Source organism: Ranitomeya imitator, chromosome 3, assembly GCF_032444005.1.
Source record: "Ranitomeya imitator isolate aRanImi1 chromosome 3, aRanImi1.pri, whole genome shotgun sequence".
NCBI lineage: Eukaryota > Metazoa > Chordata > Amphibia > Anura > Dendrobatidae > Ranitomeya > Ranitomeya imitator.
This window is the reverse complement of record NC_091284.1, coordinates 317,525,620-317,543,365: the sequence shown is the minus strand read 5'-3', so window position 1 is coordinate 317,543,365 and position 17,746 is coordinate 317,525,620. Positions and strand designations below refer to the sequence as shown.

At 47.1% G+C, this 17,746-nt stretch overlaps 1 protein-coding gene across 2 annotated transcripts in view; it reads left to right on the top strand.

Annotated features, from left to right (window-relative positions):
- The window catches only part of SMIM29 (small integral membrane protein 29), a 96,078-nt gene that overhangs the window by 42,818 nt on the left and 35,514 nt on the right, over nucleotides 1-17,746 (top strand). For both annotated transcript variants that reach the window (XM_069756616.1, XM_069756615.1), the window contains exon 4: nucleotides 11,480-11,579. In XM_069756616.1, the coding sequence (XP_069612717.1) occupies nucleotides 11,480-11,579 (100 nt within the window). The remainder of the gene's footprint in view (nucleotides 1-11,479; nucleotides 11,580-17,746) is intronic.

The following is a 17,746-nucleotide window of genomic DNA, read 5'->3' as shown; positions in this document are numbered from 1 at the left end:
AGTTTTCAGATCACTAAACAAACTTTGTATTATCTTTGTCTGATATTTAAACACAAAATGTAGTTTATAAATGAAAGCCTTTGTTATTATGGGGAAAAGAAATCGATACCTATAGGGCCCTGTGTGATTGCCCCCTAACCCTAATAACTCTGAGTCACCCTTTGCAGCAGCAACTGCAATCAAGCATTTGCAATAACTGACAAGTCCTTTACAACGTTCTGGAGGAATTTTGGCCCACTCGTCTGTGGAGAATTATTGTAATTCAGCCACATTGGTGGATTTTCGAGCATGAAATGCCTTTTTAAGGTCCTGCCACAGCATCTCCATCGGATTAAGGTCAGGACTTCTTTGTACTGTTGGTATGATGCTCCATTTCTGAAATGCTGTTACTTCCACACCAGATGTAATGGAACATGCTCCTTCCAAATAATTCACCTATTGTCTCGTCAGTGCACAGAATATCCTCCCAAGTCTTGGATCATCAAGATTTTTTTTTTTCCTCTGGCAAAGCTGAGACAAGTATTTTGTTATTTCACAGTAGTAGTTTTTGACTTGGAACTCTGCCATGCAGGCCATTTTTGCCTAGTCTCTATTGTGGTGGGGTCATGAACACTGACCTTAACTGAGACAAGTGAGGGCTGTAGTTCTTTGTTTGTTGTTATGGGTACTTTTGTGACCTGCTAGCTGAGTTGTTGCCGCGCTCTTGGGGTAGTTTTGGTCGGTCAACCACTCCTGGGAATGTTCCATGTCTTCATTTGCAGATAATGGCTCTCACTCTGATTTGCTGGAGTTTCAAAGCTTTAGAAATGACTTGAGAACCTTTTCCAGTCTGATAGAGATCAACTACTTTCTCCTTCGTCTCTGTGGGTGTTTGCTACTGCCGCCAGAAGGCTGACACTAAGTAAGCATAAAAAAAAGTTAGCTCCTCCCCCGCCGTATACACACTGACACTGGCCGCAGGCTAATCCAGTTCATGCTTGGTGTCTTTAGGAGGCACATGTCTGTTTTTTTCCTAGACGTCTTTTCTCTTTTTTACCATGAAGATGACAGGGGCGACGGACCCTTTTGAAGGGGTCCGATTTCCCCAATCCAACAACTGGGAGTGCCTCCTTCTACGTATCCTCTCCTGCAACGTGGGACAAAATGCCGGACATAGCCCTGACCACCCTAAGGTATTGAAACCCTACGCTGTACAGGTGCATATCTGCAGTTCGTGCGGCCCCCACTGCATCACCAATGCTAAGACTGCGGTGATGGAAGGAGGTGGACAGTCCTTCTTCTCATCCCCTGAAGGGAAGATGGAGATAGGGTGCCTGCACCATCCTTTAAGCAGCCCCCTCTCTAACCTGATGATGGATCTATTGCAGGAGTAGGAGGCTGGGAGGGCTCCTGCTACAGCGCTCTTCCTGTCGCTCCTATGCGCTCACCTCTCCCCCTGTATCGGCGGGCGCCGGAAATCTGGCTTTCTGTAGGTCTTCTGGCGGTCTCTTGTCGGCCCCGTCACCCGTACTCTTGGGCAGGCGCCGGAAATTTAGTCCCCGGCTTTTGCTGGTACTGGGCTGCGGGGGGAAAGTCCCGCCTCCGGAGCGCGTCTGCTACCGGCTCCGCCCCTAGGAACACGCCCACTGGCTGAGCACGCTTTTTTGAAGATAATGAGCGTCGGGATCTGTTTCTCTACGTGGTTCCACAGGATCCAAGGACACAGGACTGGGTTAAAGGGAACCTGTCACCCCGTTTTTTCAGATTGAGATAAAAATACTGTTAAATAGGGCCTGCGCTGTGCGTTACAATAGTGTATGTAGTGTACCCTGATTCCTCACCTATGCTGCGAAATACATTACCAAAGTCGCCGTTTTCGCCTGTCAATCAGGCTGGTCAGGTCAGGTGGGCGTGGTGACATCGCTCTTTTCTTCCCCAGCTTTCCGTTGGTGGCGTAGTGGTGTGCGCATGTCCGTGCCGAATCCACTGCGTGCACGTGAAGGAGCAGCGCGCGATCTGTGCTATTACCCCTGTCATCGGTGGGGGCGGCCATCTTCCTGGGGCCGCGCGTGTGCAGATGGAGTGCTCTGCTGCACGGGGCTTAAGGAAAATGGCCACGGGATGCCGCGCGCAGATGGATATCGCAGCGGCCATTTTCCTGAAGCCGAGATGCAAACTCGGCTTTGGTAAAATGGCCGCCGCGATCTCCATCTGCGCACGCGCAGCCATTTTCCTGAAGCCCCGTGCAGCAGAGCACTCCATCTGCACACGCGCGGCCCCAGGAAGATGGCCGACCCCACCGATGACAGGGGTAATAGCGCAGATCGCGCGCTGTTTCTTCATGTGCGCGCAGTGGATTCGGCACGGACACGCGCACACCACTACGCCACCAACGGAAAGCTTGGGAAGAAAAGAGCGATGTCACCACGCCCACCTGACCTGATTAGCTTGATTGACAGGCGAAAACGGTGACTTTGGTAATGTATTTCGCAGCATAGGTGGGGAATCAGGGTACACTACTTACACTATTGTAACGCACAGCGCAGGCCCTATTTAACAGTATTTTTATCTCAATCTGAAAAAACGGGGTGACAGGTTTCCTTTAAGTGTTACTCACCCAGTCTGTCAGCACCTCTATCCCTCTCTACTGCTGCATCTAATCTAGATTGGGGATTATTTCGGCGGCAGGTCCACCATGTCTAGAAGGACCAAGACCGATACGGTATTATATCTCATGTCTTACCTGTCGGTCTGCTTTTTCGCATGTCCAGAGCAATCAGTTCTGTGAGGCCAGCGATTCCGAATGCGCTCAGGAGCCCTCCCCTGCGACTGAGCCCAGTGTGTCGGGTCCCCCTGGAATGGGCCCTGTCTCTATTGCTCTAGTTAGTAACACTGTAGATTGCGACAGAGTCCCTTCAGGCCCCAGATAGGGGCAGGGACAGTGGTTTGCCTGTTTTGGATGAATCCTCCATCTCACAGGAACTTCCAGCCTGCAGGGGCCGCTCTCACAGCAGACGCTGGGGAAACGAACTCACACAGCATCCTCTGGTGCCTCGGCATCCATGAGTTCCGTGTCTCGCTCTCTCTCTCTCTCCAGGAGAGGTTAGTGAACAAAACTCAGATTATGATTCCTAAGGGTCCCTCAATTTGGAAGCACCTAATTACCAGGAGACAATCGACGGCCTCATTGAGGCCGTCAACCAGACCCTGAGTATAGACGATGAATCCACCTTGGCCTCGGGTCATAAAGTGTCATTCAAACGGACAAAACAGTCTCAGAGTATTTTACACTCACCCAGAGTTTGAGGATATAGTGCAATGTCACAGGAAGCGGTCAGACAAGCGGTTCTCTGGTCAGAGGGCCCTGAACACAAGATATCCTTTTGCTCCTGAACTCCATAAGAAGTGGGCAGAATCCCCTTCAGTGGATCCTCCCATGTCCCGACTGGCTTGTAAAGCTTTGTTATCCCTCCATAATGGTTCTTCTATTAAGGATCCAACTGATCGACTCATTGAGAGCCTGGCTCGTCAGTGTTTTGAAGCTTCAGGTTCAGCCCTTTCGCCCTCTTTTGCAGCAACTTGGGTAGCGAAGGCCATGATATCCTGGTCAGTCGTTGAATAGAGCCCTGCAGGATAGGGACCTGCCATCCAAGGTGGCCAAAATCTTAAATCAGATTGCTCTAGCGGGAGACTATTTGATTAATGCATCTTTGGATGCGGCGAACTGCGCAGCACTGGCTGCCGCAAACACAATTTCCATTAGGAGGGCTCTATGGTTGAGGACATGGCGGGCAGACTCAACCTTAAATAAGTCCCTTACTTTTGTCTCTTACATTTTTGCCCTATCAGAGTGGCCAATTATTCGGCGACAAAATTAGATCAACTAATTTCTGACGCCACAGGGGGGAAAAGCAACTTCCTCCTGCAGCAAAGGATTCAGCAGCCATTTCGTCACCCATTTCAGGCACGGTTTAGGTCCTGTCGAAACCCGGGGTGGACTGCGGTGGCCAATCCCCTTAGTTCAGGTCAGCCTAATCAGAACAGGGATCATCAGATGTTATTCCGAACCAACCTGTTGGGCAGGATGCGGTCCCACCAGCCAAGATCTAGAGGATCTAGGCCCTCCAGATTTTCATCCAAATGACTGGAGGCAGTCTCCGGTCATCGCCGGCAAAGTGGGCGGCTACCTACTCTGGTTTTGTCAAGTCTGGCTCGCCTTCATAAACGACAGATGGGTAAGAGAGCTGGCGTTCTCAGGACACAAGATAGAATTGTCAGCTGCCGCCGTGCCCCCCCCCCCCCTCTCCCGAGTCGATTATGATTTATTTATTTTTATTTTTTGCCTCGTCTTCCCAGTTCAGAATTCCGGGCACAGGCTTTATTCAAGCTTTTGAGTCTCTTCGGCTCAGCAGAGTTATCGTCCCCATTCCGGAGGACGAGAGGTTTCAAGACTTCTATTTCAACCTGTCCATAATCCCCAAAAAGAATGGAGCTGTACGGCCCATTCTGGAACTGAAGCTTCTGAACAGGTTTGTCAGCATTCGTCATTTCCTAATGGAATCTCTCCACTTGGTCATTGCTGCCATGGAAAAGGGAGAATATTTGGCATCTATACATATCCAAGACTCCTATCTTCACATCCCCATATTCCCCCCGCTTCAGAGGTTTCTTCGTTTTGCCATCAGCAATCTGCATTTCCAGTTCACAGCCTTGCCTTTCGGGCTGGACTCCGCCCCCAGGGTGTTCACAATGGTCATGGCAGCCGTGGGGTCCATCCTGCATTCCCGGGGTATAGTCATCTTGCCATATTTAGACGACCTCCTGGTCAAGGGTCTATCTTCTCGGGCCTGCGAGGAAAGTGTCAGTATCACGCTAGATACCCTTGCTCGCCTGGGATGGTTGGCGAATTTAAGAGAGTCTCCTGTGCCATCTCAGAAAATCACCTTTCTGGGGTGATTTTCAACACCTCCCGAGTGCTCACAATACTCTGGCAGGAAGTGCGGGTCCTTCACCAGCTGGTCCCTCATACCGTCTGGTTTTGCATAAGTCTTAGCAAGAATGGTAGCAACTGAGGCAGATCCATTTGCGCAACTCTATCTTTGTCCCCTACAGCATGCCCTCTTGGCAGCTTGGGACAGGAACCTATTCTCTCTCAATCTCCGGTGCCTGCTGTCCACCCAGGTCAGTCGCTTACATGGTGGACAAGGAGTTCCTCCCTTCAAAACTTTTTCCCCCAGTCCATTGGCTGGTGCTAACAACCGATACCAGTCTCCTCGGATGGCGAGCGGTGTTTCACCAGCATACAGCCCAAGGACGCTGGTCTTCGCGGGAGTCAGCCCTCCCGATCAACCTTCTGGAGATTCAAGCTATTTGGCTGGCTCTACAGCTCTTTCATTATCTTCTGGCAGGATGCCCCATCCGGATCCAATCGGACAATGTCAGTCGTGGCGTACATAAATCATCAAGGGGGTACCCGCAGCAAGGCGGCCATGCACAAGGTAAAACAGATCCTCTGCTGGGCTGAGAGGTACCACTCTGTGGTCTCGGCAGTCCACATTCCGGGCGAGGAGAACTGGGCGGCGGATTTCCTCAGCCGACAGTGTCTGGCATCCGGGGAGTGGTCACTTCACCCCAATGTTTTGCAACAGGTTTGCTATCGCTGAGGGACCCTGGACGTGGACATGATGGACTCCAGGGTAAACGCCAAAGTGCACAGGTTTGTCGCCCGATACCGGGATCCACAGGCAATCGCCGTAGATGCGTTAGTCCTACCTTGGAACCAGTTTCACCTCCCATACCAGTTTCCTCTTCTACCACTGCTCCCATGGGTCTACCAATTTACAGGTGAAGACCTTCATACAAGGCGTTGCTCACATGGTACTGCCTTACAAGGCCCCCCTGGACGCTTGGGACTTTAACCTGGTCCTAGGGTCCTGCAGGAATCTCCATTCGACCCTCTTCAGGACATTTCCTTGACATGCCTTTCCAGGAATGTAGTGTTTCTAGTGGCTATAACATCCATCAGGCGGGTCTCGGAGCTGGCAGCTCTATCCTGCCAAGCTCCGTTTTTGCTTTTTCATGAGAATAAAGTGGTGCTTAGGCCAGCACCCCCACTTTTGCCAAACGTTGTTTCCTCGTCCACATGAACGAGGACATTGCCTTGCCTTCATTTTGCCTGGTGCCAACCCACCGTGTGGAAAGGGCTCTCCATACGCTTGATCTAGTGAGAGCTCTCAGGAGATATGCGTCTCTGAAGGCATCCTTTCACACTGTTCGTCTTCTCCGAGGGTCGCAGGAAGGGACTTGCGGCCTCAAAATCGACCATAGCCAGGTGTCTACGTTTGATTATCCAGGAGTCCTACCGCATTATAGGCACAGTCGTTCTGGCTGGGGTCGGGGCACACTCCACTCGGGCAGTGGGCGCTTCCTGAGCCCTTCGGCACCAGGCATCAGCGGAACAGGTTTGCAAGGCGGCGACCTGGTCCAATCTACACACTTTCTGTAAACACTATAATATCCATACTCAGGCTTCAGTGAATGCAAGTCTGGGTAGGAGGATTCTCCAGGCAGCGGTAGCACATCTATAGGCCTTAAGTGCTTAGGGCTTATATTGTGGAGTCGGTTTCCCACCCAAGGACTTCTTTAGGATGTCCCACAGTCCTGTGTCCCCGAAGGAGAAATATGGATTTTTGTGTTACTCACCATAAAATCCTTTTCTCCATGACGCTCATTGGGGGACACAGCACCCACCCTATTAGCCAGATGGCTTCTTTTTTATTATTCAGTGTTTTTGTTTCTAGACTTGTTTCACCTGTGTTTAAAGCTGATTTTTTTTTTCCTCCTGCTTTTCTGCACCAAACTGGATTAGCCTGCGGCCAGTGTCAGGGTGTATGCAGAGGAGGAGCTAACTTTTTTTATGTTTACTTGGTGTCGGCCTCCTAGCGGGAGTAGCATACCTCCACAGTCCTGTGTCCCCGAATGAGTGTCTCGGAGAAAAGGATTTTACGGTAAGTAACACAAAAATCCTTATTTTTCTTTTTGTTCCAGAATTTCTTTGGGTCGCGAATTGATGTCTAGCACCCACATGAGAGGGATCCACCCATAGGAACAGGAAACCTACAGAAATAAAAGGGGCGGTCCGCCTCTCCTCCTCAGTCGGTTTCCTGTTCCTATAGGAACCGAAGGAGCATGAACCTAAGGAGAGAACCTAAGAAGTCATATCTGGGCCAATGGCTGCCGCCTGTGCAGTATCCATGGAGAACGGTAGGGGCTGCGGTTCTCGAAGCCACGCTGGGGAGCCCTGTCTATCAGGAGTCGCCGGCCTTACGGAGCACCATGCGGTAAGACCGCCATCTCCAGGTGCGTGGTTACATGAGGCCAGGGTCTGGGTGAGGCCGCCCTGGGATCTAAATTTAGTTCTGGAGGCCCTAACAGGATCCCCGTTTGAGCCATTAGACTCTGTCCCCTTGAAATTCATATCTCTTAAAACAGCCCTTTTGGTAGCATTAACTCTGCCAGAAGAATTTGCGATATCCAAGCCCTTTCCATAGATCGTCCCTTCTTGTTAGTATCTCATGACAAAATTAGGGTAAGTTCACACAGTGCGTTTTTGCTGCTTTTTTTTTTTTCTTTTGCAGCAAAACTTGATTATCTTGGCAGGAAAAAAGCTGCGTCAAAAACGCAGGTTAAGGTGCCTTTTTTGTTGTTTTTTTTTCTTTGTCCAGGCTAATGTCCTTGAATTTTTAGCAGCAAAAACGCAGCAAATAATGATACCTGCTTTTTTGCTGCATTTTATTCAACACCCATTCAAGTCAATGGGTGAAAAAAAATGCTGAAAAGTGACCTGCTCTGTCAAAAAATACGCAGCAAAGCATAAAATGCTGATCAAACAAAAAAAAAACAATGTGTGCATGAGATTTCTGAAATCTCATAAGTAAATAAGGCAGCACACTGCAGCGCTAGAACATACAAACTTGAAAAACTAAATTTGAACTGCATTACTGCACTAGAAATATGAAAAATGAGAGCTTTTAGCACATAAAAATGGCCAATTTTATGTGTACCTGGTAGCCCCGTTACGGCATCTCTCTTATACCAGGTCCTAAACTTGCCTTACCTCGCTGAGAATAAACGTCTCCATCTGAATGGGTACATGTGAAAACCTCTTACTAGACTAAAATTCTCTCTCTCTGTGGAGGGGTATTGGACCTGCTGTAATTAAAACACCTGAAGCTAGGAGGCGGAGTGCACGATCAGAAGGCTAAAGAATACATTTCAAAAACCTGACCGGCACATCCAAACATAGACTCAGTGTGAGCAGGTGCTGAACCTAGAGTGGTATAAGAGAGATGCCGTAACGGGGCTACCAGGTACACATAAAATTGGCCATTTTTATGCGCTAAAAGCTCTCATTTTTCATATTTCAAGTGCAGTAATGCAGTTCAAATTTCGTTTTTCAAGTTTGTATGTTCTAGCGCTGCAGTGTGCTGCCTTATTTACTTAACTATATACGAGTTGGCGACTCTAGGTTCAGCACCTGCTCACACTGAGTCTGTTTGGATGTGCCGGTCAGGTTTTTGAAATGTATTCTGAAATCTCATAGGCTTTGCTGGTATTGTAAAAAGCAGCTGAAAATTAGCATAAAAATCAGCAAAAATACGCAGAAAAAAACGTCCTGTGTAAACTTACCCCTAAACTGAAACCAGATCTGTTATTTTCCTAAGGTGGCAGCAAAGTTTCACAGGTCACGGGAGATTATTCTTCCCTCCTTCTTTAGTAATCCATCCACTCCTCCAGAGAAAGAAGTTTCATACCCTGGATGTGAGGAGGACTGTCCTAAAATATTTAGACAGGTCTAGGGCCTGGAGACAGAGTAAGGCTCTGTTTGTATCCTTTCAGGTCCACAGAAAGGGGTACGGGGTTACGAAGGTCACCTTATCCCTTTTGGATCAGGGATGTAATCTACCTGGCATACTCCGAAAGGCGAAAATTCTCCGTAGGGTATAAAGGCACATTCAGCAAGAGCAGTGGCATCCTCTTGGGCTGAAAGAGTGGACATTCCAATTGAACTTGTATGTAAGGCTGCTACGTGGTCATTTCAATCCACCTTTTATAACCACTACAGGCTGGATCTTTCATCTTCTTTGGAGTTGGCCTTTGGTAGAGCTGTCCTCAGCACGGTGGTCTCTTCCAGGTAATGGTTCTCTGAAAATCTCATGTGGGTGCTGTCGTGGCGAAGAGTTAAAAGCCGGATTACTTACCGGTAATGCTCTTTTATTGAGTCCACAACAGCACCCACTCACTACCCTCCCTAAGTTAGGTATAAGCAGATCACGTATTGGTGGTTGGAGATAGCTTTTGTTTTTTCTTTTACACTATATGCAAAAATATAAAATTACCTGTTATATTTTGACCTAATACTCGGACAGTTCCTCTGGTACTCTGAAATCCAACTGAGGAGGAGAGACCTACCGCCCCTTTATTTCTGTTCTTATGGGCGGATCCCTCTCTCGTGGGTTCTGTCGTGTACTCGATAAGAGCATTATTGGTAAGTAATCCGGCTTATTTAAGTGATTTACTGATTGAGAACAGTTGTGGCAGGCCTGGGTTGGGGAATTTGAACTCCACTTCCCATAGATAAACCACAATTAATCTTATCACATGTTTTAATGGGGGGGCGGAGTGGGACAATTCACACAGGAACCTGTAGGTTTGGATTTCTTTTTTACTTTTAACCCTAAAGACCTCTGTTTTGTAAAAAAATGCAATTTGTTATCTTTGTTTAATATTTACATTTGTTTGGTGCTTTGAAACATTTAAGTGTGACAAACATGTAAAAATCAAATTGGTAGTTATCACTGTTTCTATTCTGAAATTGTTGATTTCATGTGCTAACCATTTAGTGCCTAATGGTAGACGGCCAATAAGTCTTGCCATCAACTTCTTCTGTCCTAAAACAACTTCAAAACGTGCACCAAGATATATTTTAACAAATGCCTTGGTGTAAAAGGTACAGGAAACAAATGCCTTGATGTGAGATTTGGAACTTGTTGCACCTTTTTGGCGTGTGGTATTTGTTGTACTATAGCCACAGCACAGCTTCTTCTAGTAGTTAGATGGTATCTGATACAAGACTTAAGGTACCGTCACACTGAACGATATCGCTAGCGATCCGTGACGTTGCAGCGTCCTGGCTAGCGATATCGTTGAGTTTGACGCTCAGCAGCGATCAGGATCCTGCTGTGCCATCGTTGGTCGGCGCAGAAAATCCAGAACTTTATTTCGTCACTGGACTCCCGCAGACATCGCTAAATTGGCGTGTGTGACGCCGATTCAGCGATGTCTTCACTGGTAACCAGGGTAAACATCGGGATACTAAGCGCAGGGCCGCGCTTAGTAACCCGATGTTTATCCTGGTTACCAGCGTAAACGTAAAAAAAAAAAAAACACTACATACTTACATTCCGGTGTCAGTCCCCCGGCGCTGTGCTTCTCTGCACTGTGTAAGAGCCGGCCGGAAAGCACAGCGGTGACGTCACCGCTGTGCTCTGCTTTCCGGCCGGCGCTCACAGTCAGTGCAGGAAAGCACAGCGCCGGGGGACAGACACCGGAATTTAAGTATGTACTGTTTGTTTGTTTTTTTACGTTTACGCTGGTAACCAGGATAAACATCGGGTTACTAAGCGCGGCCCTGCGCTTTGTAACCCGATGTTTACCCTGGTTACCAGGGGACTTTGCATAGTTGGTCGCTGGAGAGCTGTCTGTGTGACAGCTCTGCAGCGACCACACAGCGACGCTGCAGCGATCGGGATCATACATTTCACATGTATAGTCACCACACTGGGTAATCTGTTTTCGGGCTACTGTCTTCCTCTTTCAAATCTGGAGTTTATTCTCTTTTCCAAAATAACCACAGAAGAATGTGGAACTTTTTGAAAGTCTGAACCACTTCTTTCCTGCTTTTCCATTTGTATAGGTAGACCTAAAAGATGGTGCTGTGTCCAACCAACTGCAGATAAAAGGCATGGTTCAGACTTTCCAGTGTTTCGCATGTCTCTGCAGTGTCATATTGGATCGTCAGATACCCTCTTCTCTTCCTCTCCAAAATGAAGAATGAAGGGCACCAGGTATAGCAACTGCACATGGGGAAATGCATAGTTACACTTAGATTCTTGGTGGAGAGTCGCTTTAAGCTTACTAAATACATGAATTATTTAATAACACATTGAAAGTGGTGGCCTATTAATTAATTAATTAATTAATAATAGTAATACTTCAAAAGCAGATCAACAAGGTCATGACATGTTCAAAACTTACCAGTACTTCTATTTGGATTCGGCTATTACATCATGTAAAATTTGATGTGTCTTTTTATTACAAATCTTTTCTTGTTCTCCTTTCAACTGTGTTGCAGATAGAATCTTCCAACATGCCACTTCATATTTTTCTAAATGCTAGAGTATTTTCAACTCCTTATATTAATACAATTCCATATGTTTAGAGTTGACAGGCTTAGACATCATCTACTGCCCCTGTACAGCTACGATCCTGCTGAAGAGATACATGAAGCGGAGCAGGAACTACTGGGACAAGAGACTAAGGTATATTAAATAACTAGTGTATAAGTTAATTTACATAGTTTTCCATTGACTAGTTTCATGATGTAAATGGCCTTACGAATAAAGGCAAATTATGGCTCATTGAAGATTTGGGGACTAAATAAATAACTAGCTACTGACCTCCATTGAGTTGGGTATCCAAGAGCCCAAGAAATGGGATAGTTAAGTGGTCATAACATTTTGAATAGTAATCTTTAACCATGTGCTTGTGTGGGTGGTTTCATCAGAATTGTCATTTTTGATGCTGAAACTGGACTTCTGTACACTGCACATGTGCTGAAAGCTGTGCCACAACCATCTAGTTTGACTTTTTATATAATTTCTGACTGAAGTCTTTTATATTATATACAGAATAAAATGCAATTGTCTGTAAACATAGCACATAATTGTACAGTATAATACATGACTGGAATATTGTATTCTGTGACTACACATACCAGACTCTGTAAAGGATAAGCTGACTGGTAGGTACACTGTGCACACAGACAATGCTATACCAGTCAGATATTATGCTGTATAGACCATCTCATATGTGCAGTCACATTTTACATTATTCCAGTCATGTATTATACTGTTTACTATTGTACAGACCTTGTTATATTACATACTAGCTGAAGAGTCCGGCGTTGCCTGGGCATAGTAAATATCTGTGGTTAGTTATAGCACCCCACTTCTCTTATTTTCCCATCACGCTTCTCATTTTCCCCCTCACATCTCTCATTTTCTCCCTTACACCTCTCATTTTCCCCCTCACTCCTCTCATTTTGCACTCACACCTTTTCATTTTCACCTCACACCTTTCATTTTCCCCTCAGTATATACATGTTTGTCATCTCCCTTATATATAGTATACACCTGTATACCTGTATGTCATCTCCCCTGTAAATAGTATATACCTGCTGTATGTCATCTCCTCCTGTATATAGTATTTACCTGTGTCATCTGCTCTGTATATAGTATATATGTGTCATCTCCTCCTGTATATATGTCAACTCCCCTGTATATAGTATGTACCTGTATGTCATCTCCTCCTGTATATAGTATATACCGTCATCTCCTCCTGTATATAGTACAGTTATATGAAAAAGTTTGGGCACCCCTCTTAATCTTAAGCTTAATGTTTTATAATTTTTTTTTTTTTTTGCAACAGCTATTTCAGTTTCATATATCTAATAACTGTTGGACACAGTAATGTTTCTGCCTTGAAATGAGGTTTATTGTACTAACAGAAAATGTGCAATCTGCATTCAAACAAAATTTGACAGGTGCATAAGTATGGGCACCCCACCAGAAAAGTGACATTAATATTTAGTAGATCCTCCTTTTGCAAAAATAATAGCCTCTAGTCGCTTCCTGTAGCTTTTAATGAGTTCCTGGATGAAGGTATTTTTGACCATTCCTCTTTACAAAACAATTCCAGTTCAGTTAAGTTTGATGGTCGCCAAGCATGGACAGCCCTCTTCAAATGATCCCACAGATGTTCAATGATATTCAGGGCTGGGGACTGGGATGGCCATTCCAGAACAGTGTAAGTGTTCCTCTGCATGAATGCCTGAGGAGATTTGGAGCGGTGTTTTGGATCATTGTCTTGCTGAAAGATCCATCCCCTGCATAACTTCAACTTTGTCACTGATTCATGAATATTATTGTCAAGAATCTGCTGATACTGAGAGGAATCCATGCGTCCCTCAACTTTAACAAGATTCCCGGTGCTGGCTTTGGCCACTCAGCCCCAAAGTATGATGGAACGGAGCTCCACTTGTGGGTAGCAAGTGTTTTTCTTGGAATGCTGTGTTTTTTGGCCGCCATGCACAACGCCTTTTTGTATGACCAAACAACTCAATCTTGGTTTCATCAGTCCATAGGACTGGACTTTTGCATACCTCAGCCGATTCTGTTTGTGGCGTGCTTGCAGAAACTGCTTCTTTCGCATCACTCTCCCATACAGCTTCAGTGTCCGTCATTGGACGACTCCGTCCCTCCAAGCCCCCCCCCCCCCCCCGTTTGGTCCTGGCTCCGGCCATGAGCCCGCACCTTTTCCGGCACATGACAGCTGACATGTGCCCCCAACAGCCGCGGGTGGAATCGCGATCTGCCCGGTGCTAACATGGTAAATGCCACTGTCAAACTCTGACAGCGGCACTTAACATGCATGCGCAGGAAGCGTGTCATTACCTCCTCCCATCGGCGCCAGTGTCGCATGACCACAGGTCGCCAATGGGTTGGCATGACAACCCGGGGTCAGCAGGAGACCCCTGTAGTTATCAGAGCAAATGAGCATATCTGCTACATAGAGCATAAGCGATCAGATGATCGCAGCTTCTCGTCTCCCATGGAGACTATTGAAGCAAGTAAATAAAGTAAAAAAAAAAAAGTTAAAATATAAAAAAAAAGTTAAAATTACTCCATTTGAAATAAAACAATAAAAAAATCAAATATACACATATTTGGTATCGCCGTGTTCAGATTCGCCCAATCTATCAATATATAAAAATAATCCAATTGGTAAACTGCATAGCGGAAGCAAAAACTCCAGAATTACGTTTTTTGTTTTTTTTTTTGGTCACTGCAACGTTGCAATAAAAGGCGATCAAAAGATCGCATATACACCAAAATGATATCAATAAAAAAGGCAGTCTGGTGGATTAGTCTTCAGAGGGCCAGCGCCGGAAGAGTTCAGCATGTCCCTTTTGGATCTGTGCGGTTCCTGGCGTGCTGCTGGGTCTGTGGGTGTTCTGGGGGCTCGACTGGTGACGCGCTTTGGGAGACTCCTCTGATGCGGTTGGCATCCTCGGCTGAGGTCACCCTAGTGACGCGTCGGGTGGTGGGGCCTGTGGATGCTTCCCGGCTGCCGGATAATGGCACCGCGGTCGCACGTTGCAGGGCCTTGGGACTGGGTGCGGGGCACCCGGGTGTGGGACGGTAGGTGGTGTCCCGGTAACCTGTGAGGGACGGGACAGCACGTGACGCTGGGGGAGTGACCGTTCTAGTGGAGGAAAAGGCGCCCGAGCCAGGACCTACTTACCCAGATATCCAGGGGGAGGCGTGTATACAGATGGACACTGCACATGCCCTTTTGCTTCTGAACTCATATATCATAATAGAAGTAAGTGAGCAGCAGGAGAATCCTGCACAGCCGCACGGAGCTACTGTTCAGAAGCCCCGTACTGCCCGACGAAAGTCCATGACGATACGGGTAGTGGCCAGGCGAGTGGTCGATCCAGCCACAGGAGTTCCTCCAGAGTGGATGAGTCAGCAGTAGGGTTGAGCGAAACGGGTCATTCATTTTCAAAAGTCGCCGACTTTTGGCAAAGTCGGGTTTCATGAAACCCGACCCGACCCCTGTGCGGGGTCGGCCATGCGGTACGCGACTTTCTCGCCAAAGTCGCGTTTCAATGACGCGAAAAGCGCCATTTCTCAGCCAATGAAGGTGAACGCAAAGTGTGGGCAGCGTGATGACATAGGTCCTGGTCCCCATCATCTTAGAGAAGGGCATTGCAGTGATTGGCTTGCTGTCTGCGGCGTCACAAGGGCTATAAAGAGGCGTTCCCGCCGACCGCCATCTTACTGCTGCTGATCTGAGCTTAGGGAGAGGTTGCTGCCGCTTCATCAGAAGCAGGGATAGCGTTAGGCAGGGTCCATTAACCCCCAAACCGCTTGTGCTGTAGCGATTTCCACTGTCCAACACCACCTTCGGTGTGCAGGGATAGTGGAAGCTACATTTTTTTTTTTTTCTCAGCGCTGTAGCTCATTGGGCTGCCCTAGAAGGCTCCCTGATAGCTGCATTGCTGTGTGTACGCCGCTGTGCAAACCAACTGCTTTTTTCAAAGCACAAATCCTCTTGTTCCTTCCTTTCTGCACAGCTATCTTTTTTGTTTGTCCACACTTTTTATTTAATTTGTGCATCAGTCCACTCCTTATTGCTGCCTGCCATACCTGGCTGAGATTGCTGCAGGGAGATAGTAATTGTAGGACAGTCCCTGTTTTTTTTTTTTTGTGGGAGATTAAGATTGGCATTTCTGCTAGAGTGCCATCCCTGTGTGTGCCATCTGTCACTCAGTGGGCCATAGAAAGCCTATTAATTTTTTTTGGTTGATTTGGGTTCTAAATTCTACCTGAAAAAATCACTAAATCAATTAGTGGGAGATAAATATTGGCCTCTGGGCTTGTGTGCCACTCCTGACTCATGTGTGTGCCATCTCTCACTCAGTGGGCCATAGAAAGCCTTTTTTTTTTTTGTTTGGTTTCTAAATTCTCCCTGAAAAAATCATTTTATTTTATTTTGTTTCTAAATTCTCCCTGAAAAAAAAAAAAAAAATGGGAGATTAATATTGACATTTGTGCTTGAGTGACAGTCCTGCGTGCGTGGCATCTCTGTGATTTGGTGCCACAGAAAACAGAGTGTGTAACATTGTGCCTGATTTTCCTTGCGGTCTCACCAACCTGTAAAGGGATATCGAAATCATACTGAAGTTATAGCTCACCGTGTAAGTTGTTTGACAGCAACAAATAAAGTTACTTTGGTTAAGTTTTTAAAACAATGAGGAAGTCTGGTGCAAGAGGTCATGGCTGTGGGCGTTCATTGTCAGCTGGTAATGATGGTAGTGGTAGTGGAGCATCAGGTGATCGTGGGAAAAAAAATTATTCCACCTAAGTCTGGAGCTGTGGAGCCAGGTTCGTCATCTGGCTACACAAGGCCTCGAACGCTCTCTTTTCTGGGAGTAGGAAAACCGCTTTTAAAGCCGGAGCAGCAACAGCAAGTTTTGGCTTACCTTGCTGACTCAGCCTCTAGCTCTTTTGCCTCCTCTTCTGAAACTGGTAAATGTAAAAGCAGCGCGTCGTTTGTGGATGTTCACGGTCAGGGACAAGTCGCTTCCTTGTCCTCTTCAGCAAAAACAACAACAAGAGAGAAGGATGCAGCAGGCGACACAACGGGTTACTCCATGGAGCTCTTTACACATACCGTCCCTGGCTTAGAAAGTGAAACAGTTAACAGGCCATGCCCATTACAAGTGGATTCTGACATGGAGTGCACTGATGCACAGCCACAGCCAGACTACTATGCTGGTCCTTTGACTCAGACCACAACATTGCCCTCTCAGGGTACTGATCCACAATCAGACCCTGATGAGACTATGTTGCCCCGTCACAAACGCTATACCACTGACCGACACGGTGACACAGACGAAGTTGCACACGAGCTAGAAGAGGTTATAGATGACCCAGTTGTCGACCCCGATTGGCAGCCATTGGGGGAACAGGGTGCAGGCAGCAGTTCTGAAGCGGAGGTGGAGGAGGGGCCGCAGCAGGCATCAACATAGCAACAGGTTCCATCTGCCGGGCCCGTATCTGGCCCAAAACGCGTGGCAAAGCCAAAACCTGTTGAAGGACAGCGTGGCCATCCGGTTAAAGCTCAGTCTGCAATTCCTGAAAAGGGATCCGATGCTAGGAAGAGGGCAGTCTGGCATTTTTTTAAAACAACATCCAATTGATCAGCGCAAAGTCATCTGTCAAAAATGTTCAACTAGCTTAAGCAGAGGTCAGAATCTGAAAGGTCTCAATACAAGTTGCATGCATAGACATTTAACCACCATGCATTTGCAAGCCTGGACTAACTACCAAACGTCCCTTAAGGTTGTAGCACCCTCGGCCAATGAAGCTAGTCGGCAACGCAACATCCCTTCCGTCACTGTAAGGCCACCATTTTCCTCACCACCGGCAGTATCTGTGCAGGTTTCTTTGCCAGCCAAAAGCAGTCAGGGTCAGGGAATCACCAGTTTTGTAGGAGGAAATACTGCATCTAGGGCACCGGCGGAAACAATACCGTCTCCAACCGTCTCTCAGTCTGCCATGTCCACCGGCACACCCGCTAGTTCCACGATCTCCAGCTCTCCAGTCCAGCTCACCCTACATGAGACTCTGGTTAGAAAAAGGAAGTACTTATCCTCGCATCCGCGTACACAGGGTTTGAACGCCCACATAGCTAGACTATGTTAGAGATTATGCTCTACCGGTTAGTTGAAAGCGAAGCTTTCAAAGCCCTGATGGAGTACGCTGAACCACGCTACGAGCTACCCAGTCGACACTTTTTTTCCAGAAAAGCCATCCCAGCCCTGCACCAGCATGTTAAACAGCACATCGTCCATGCA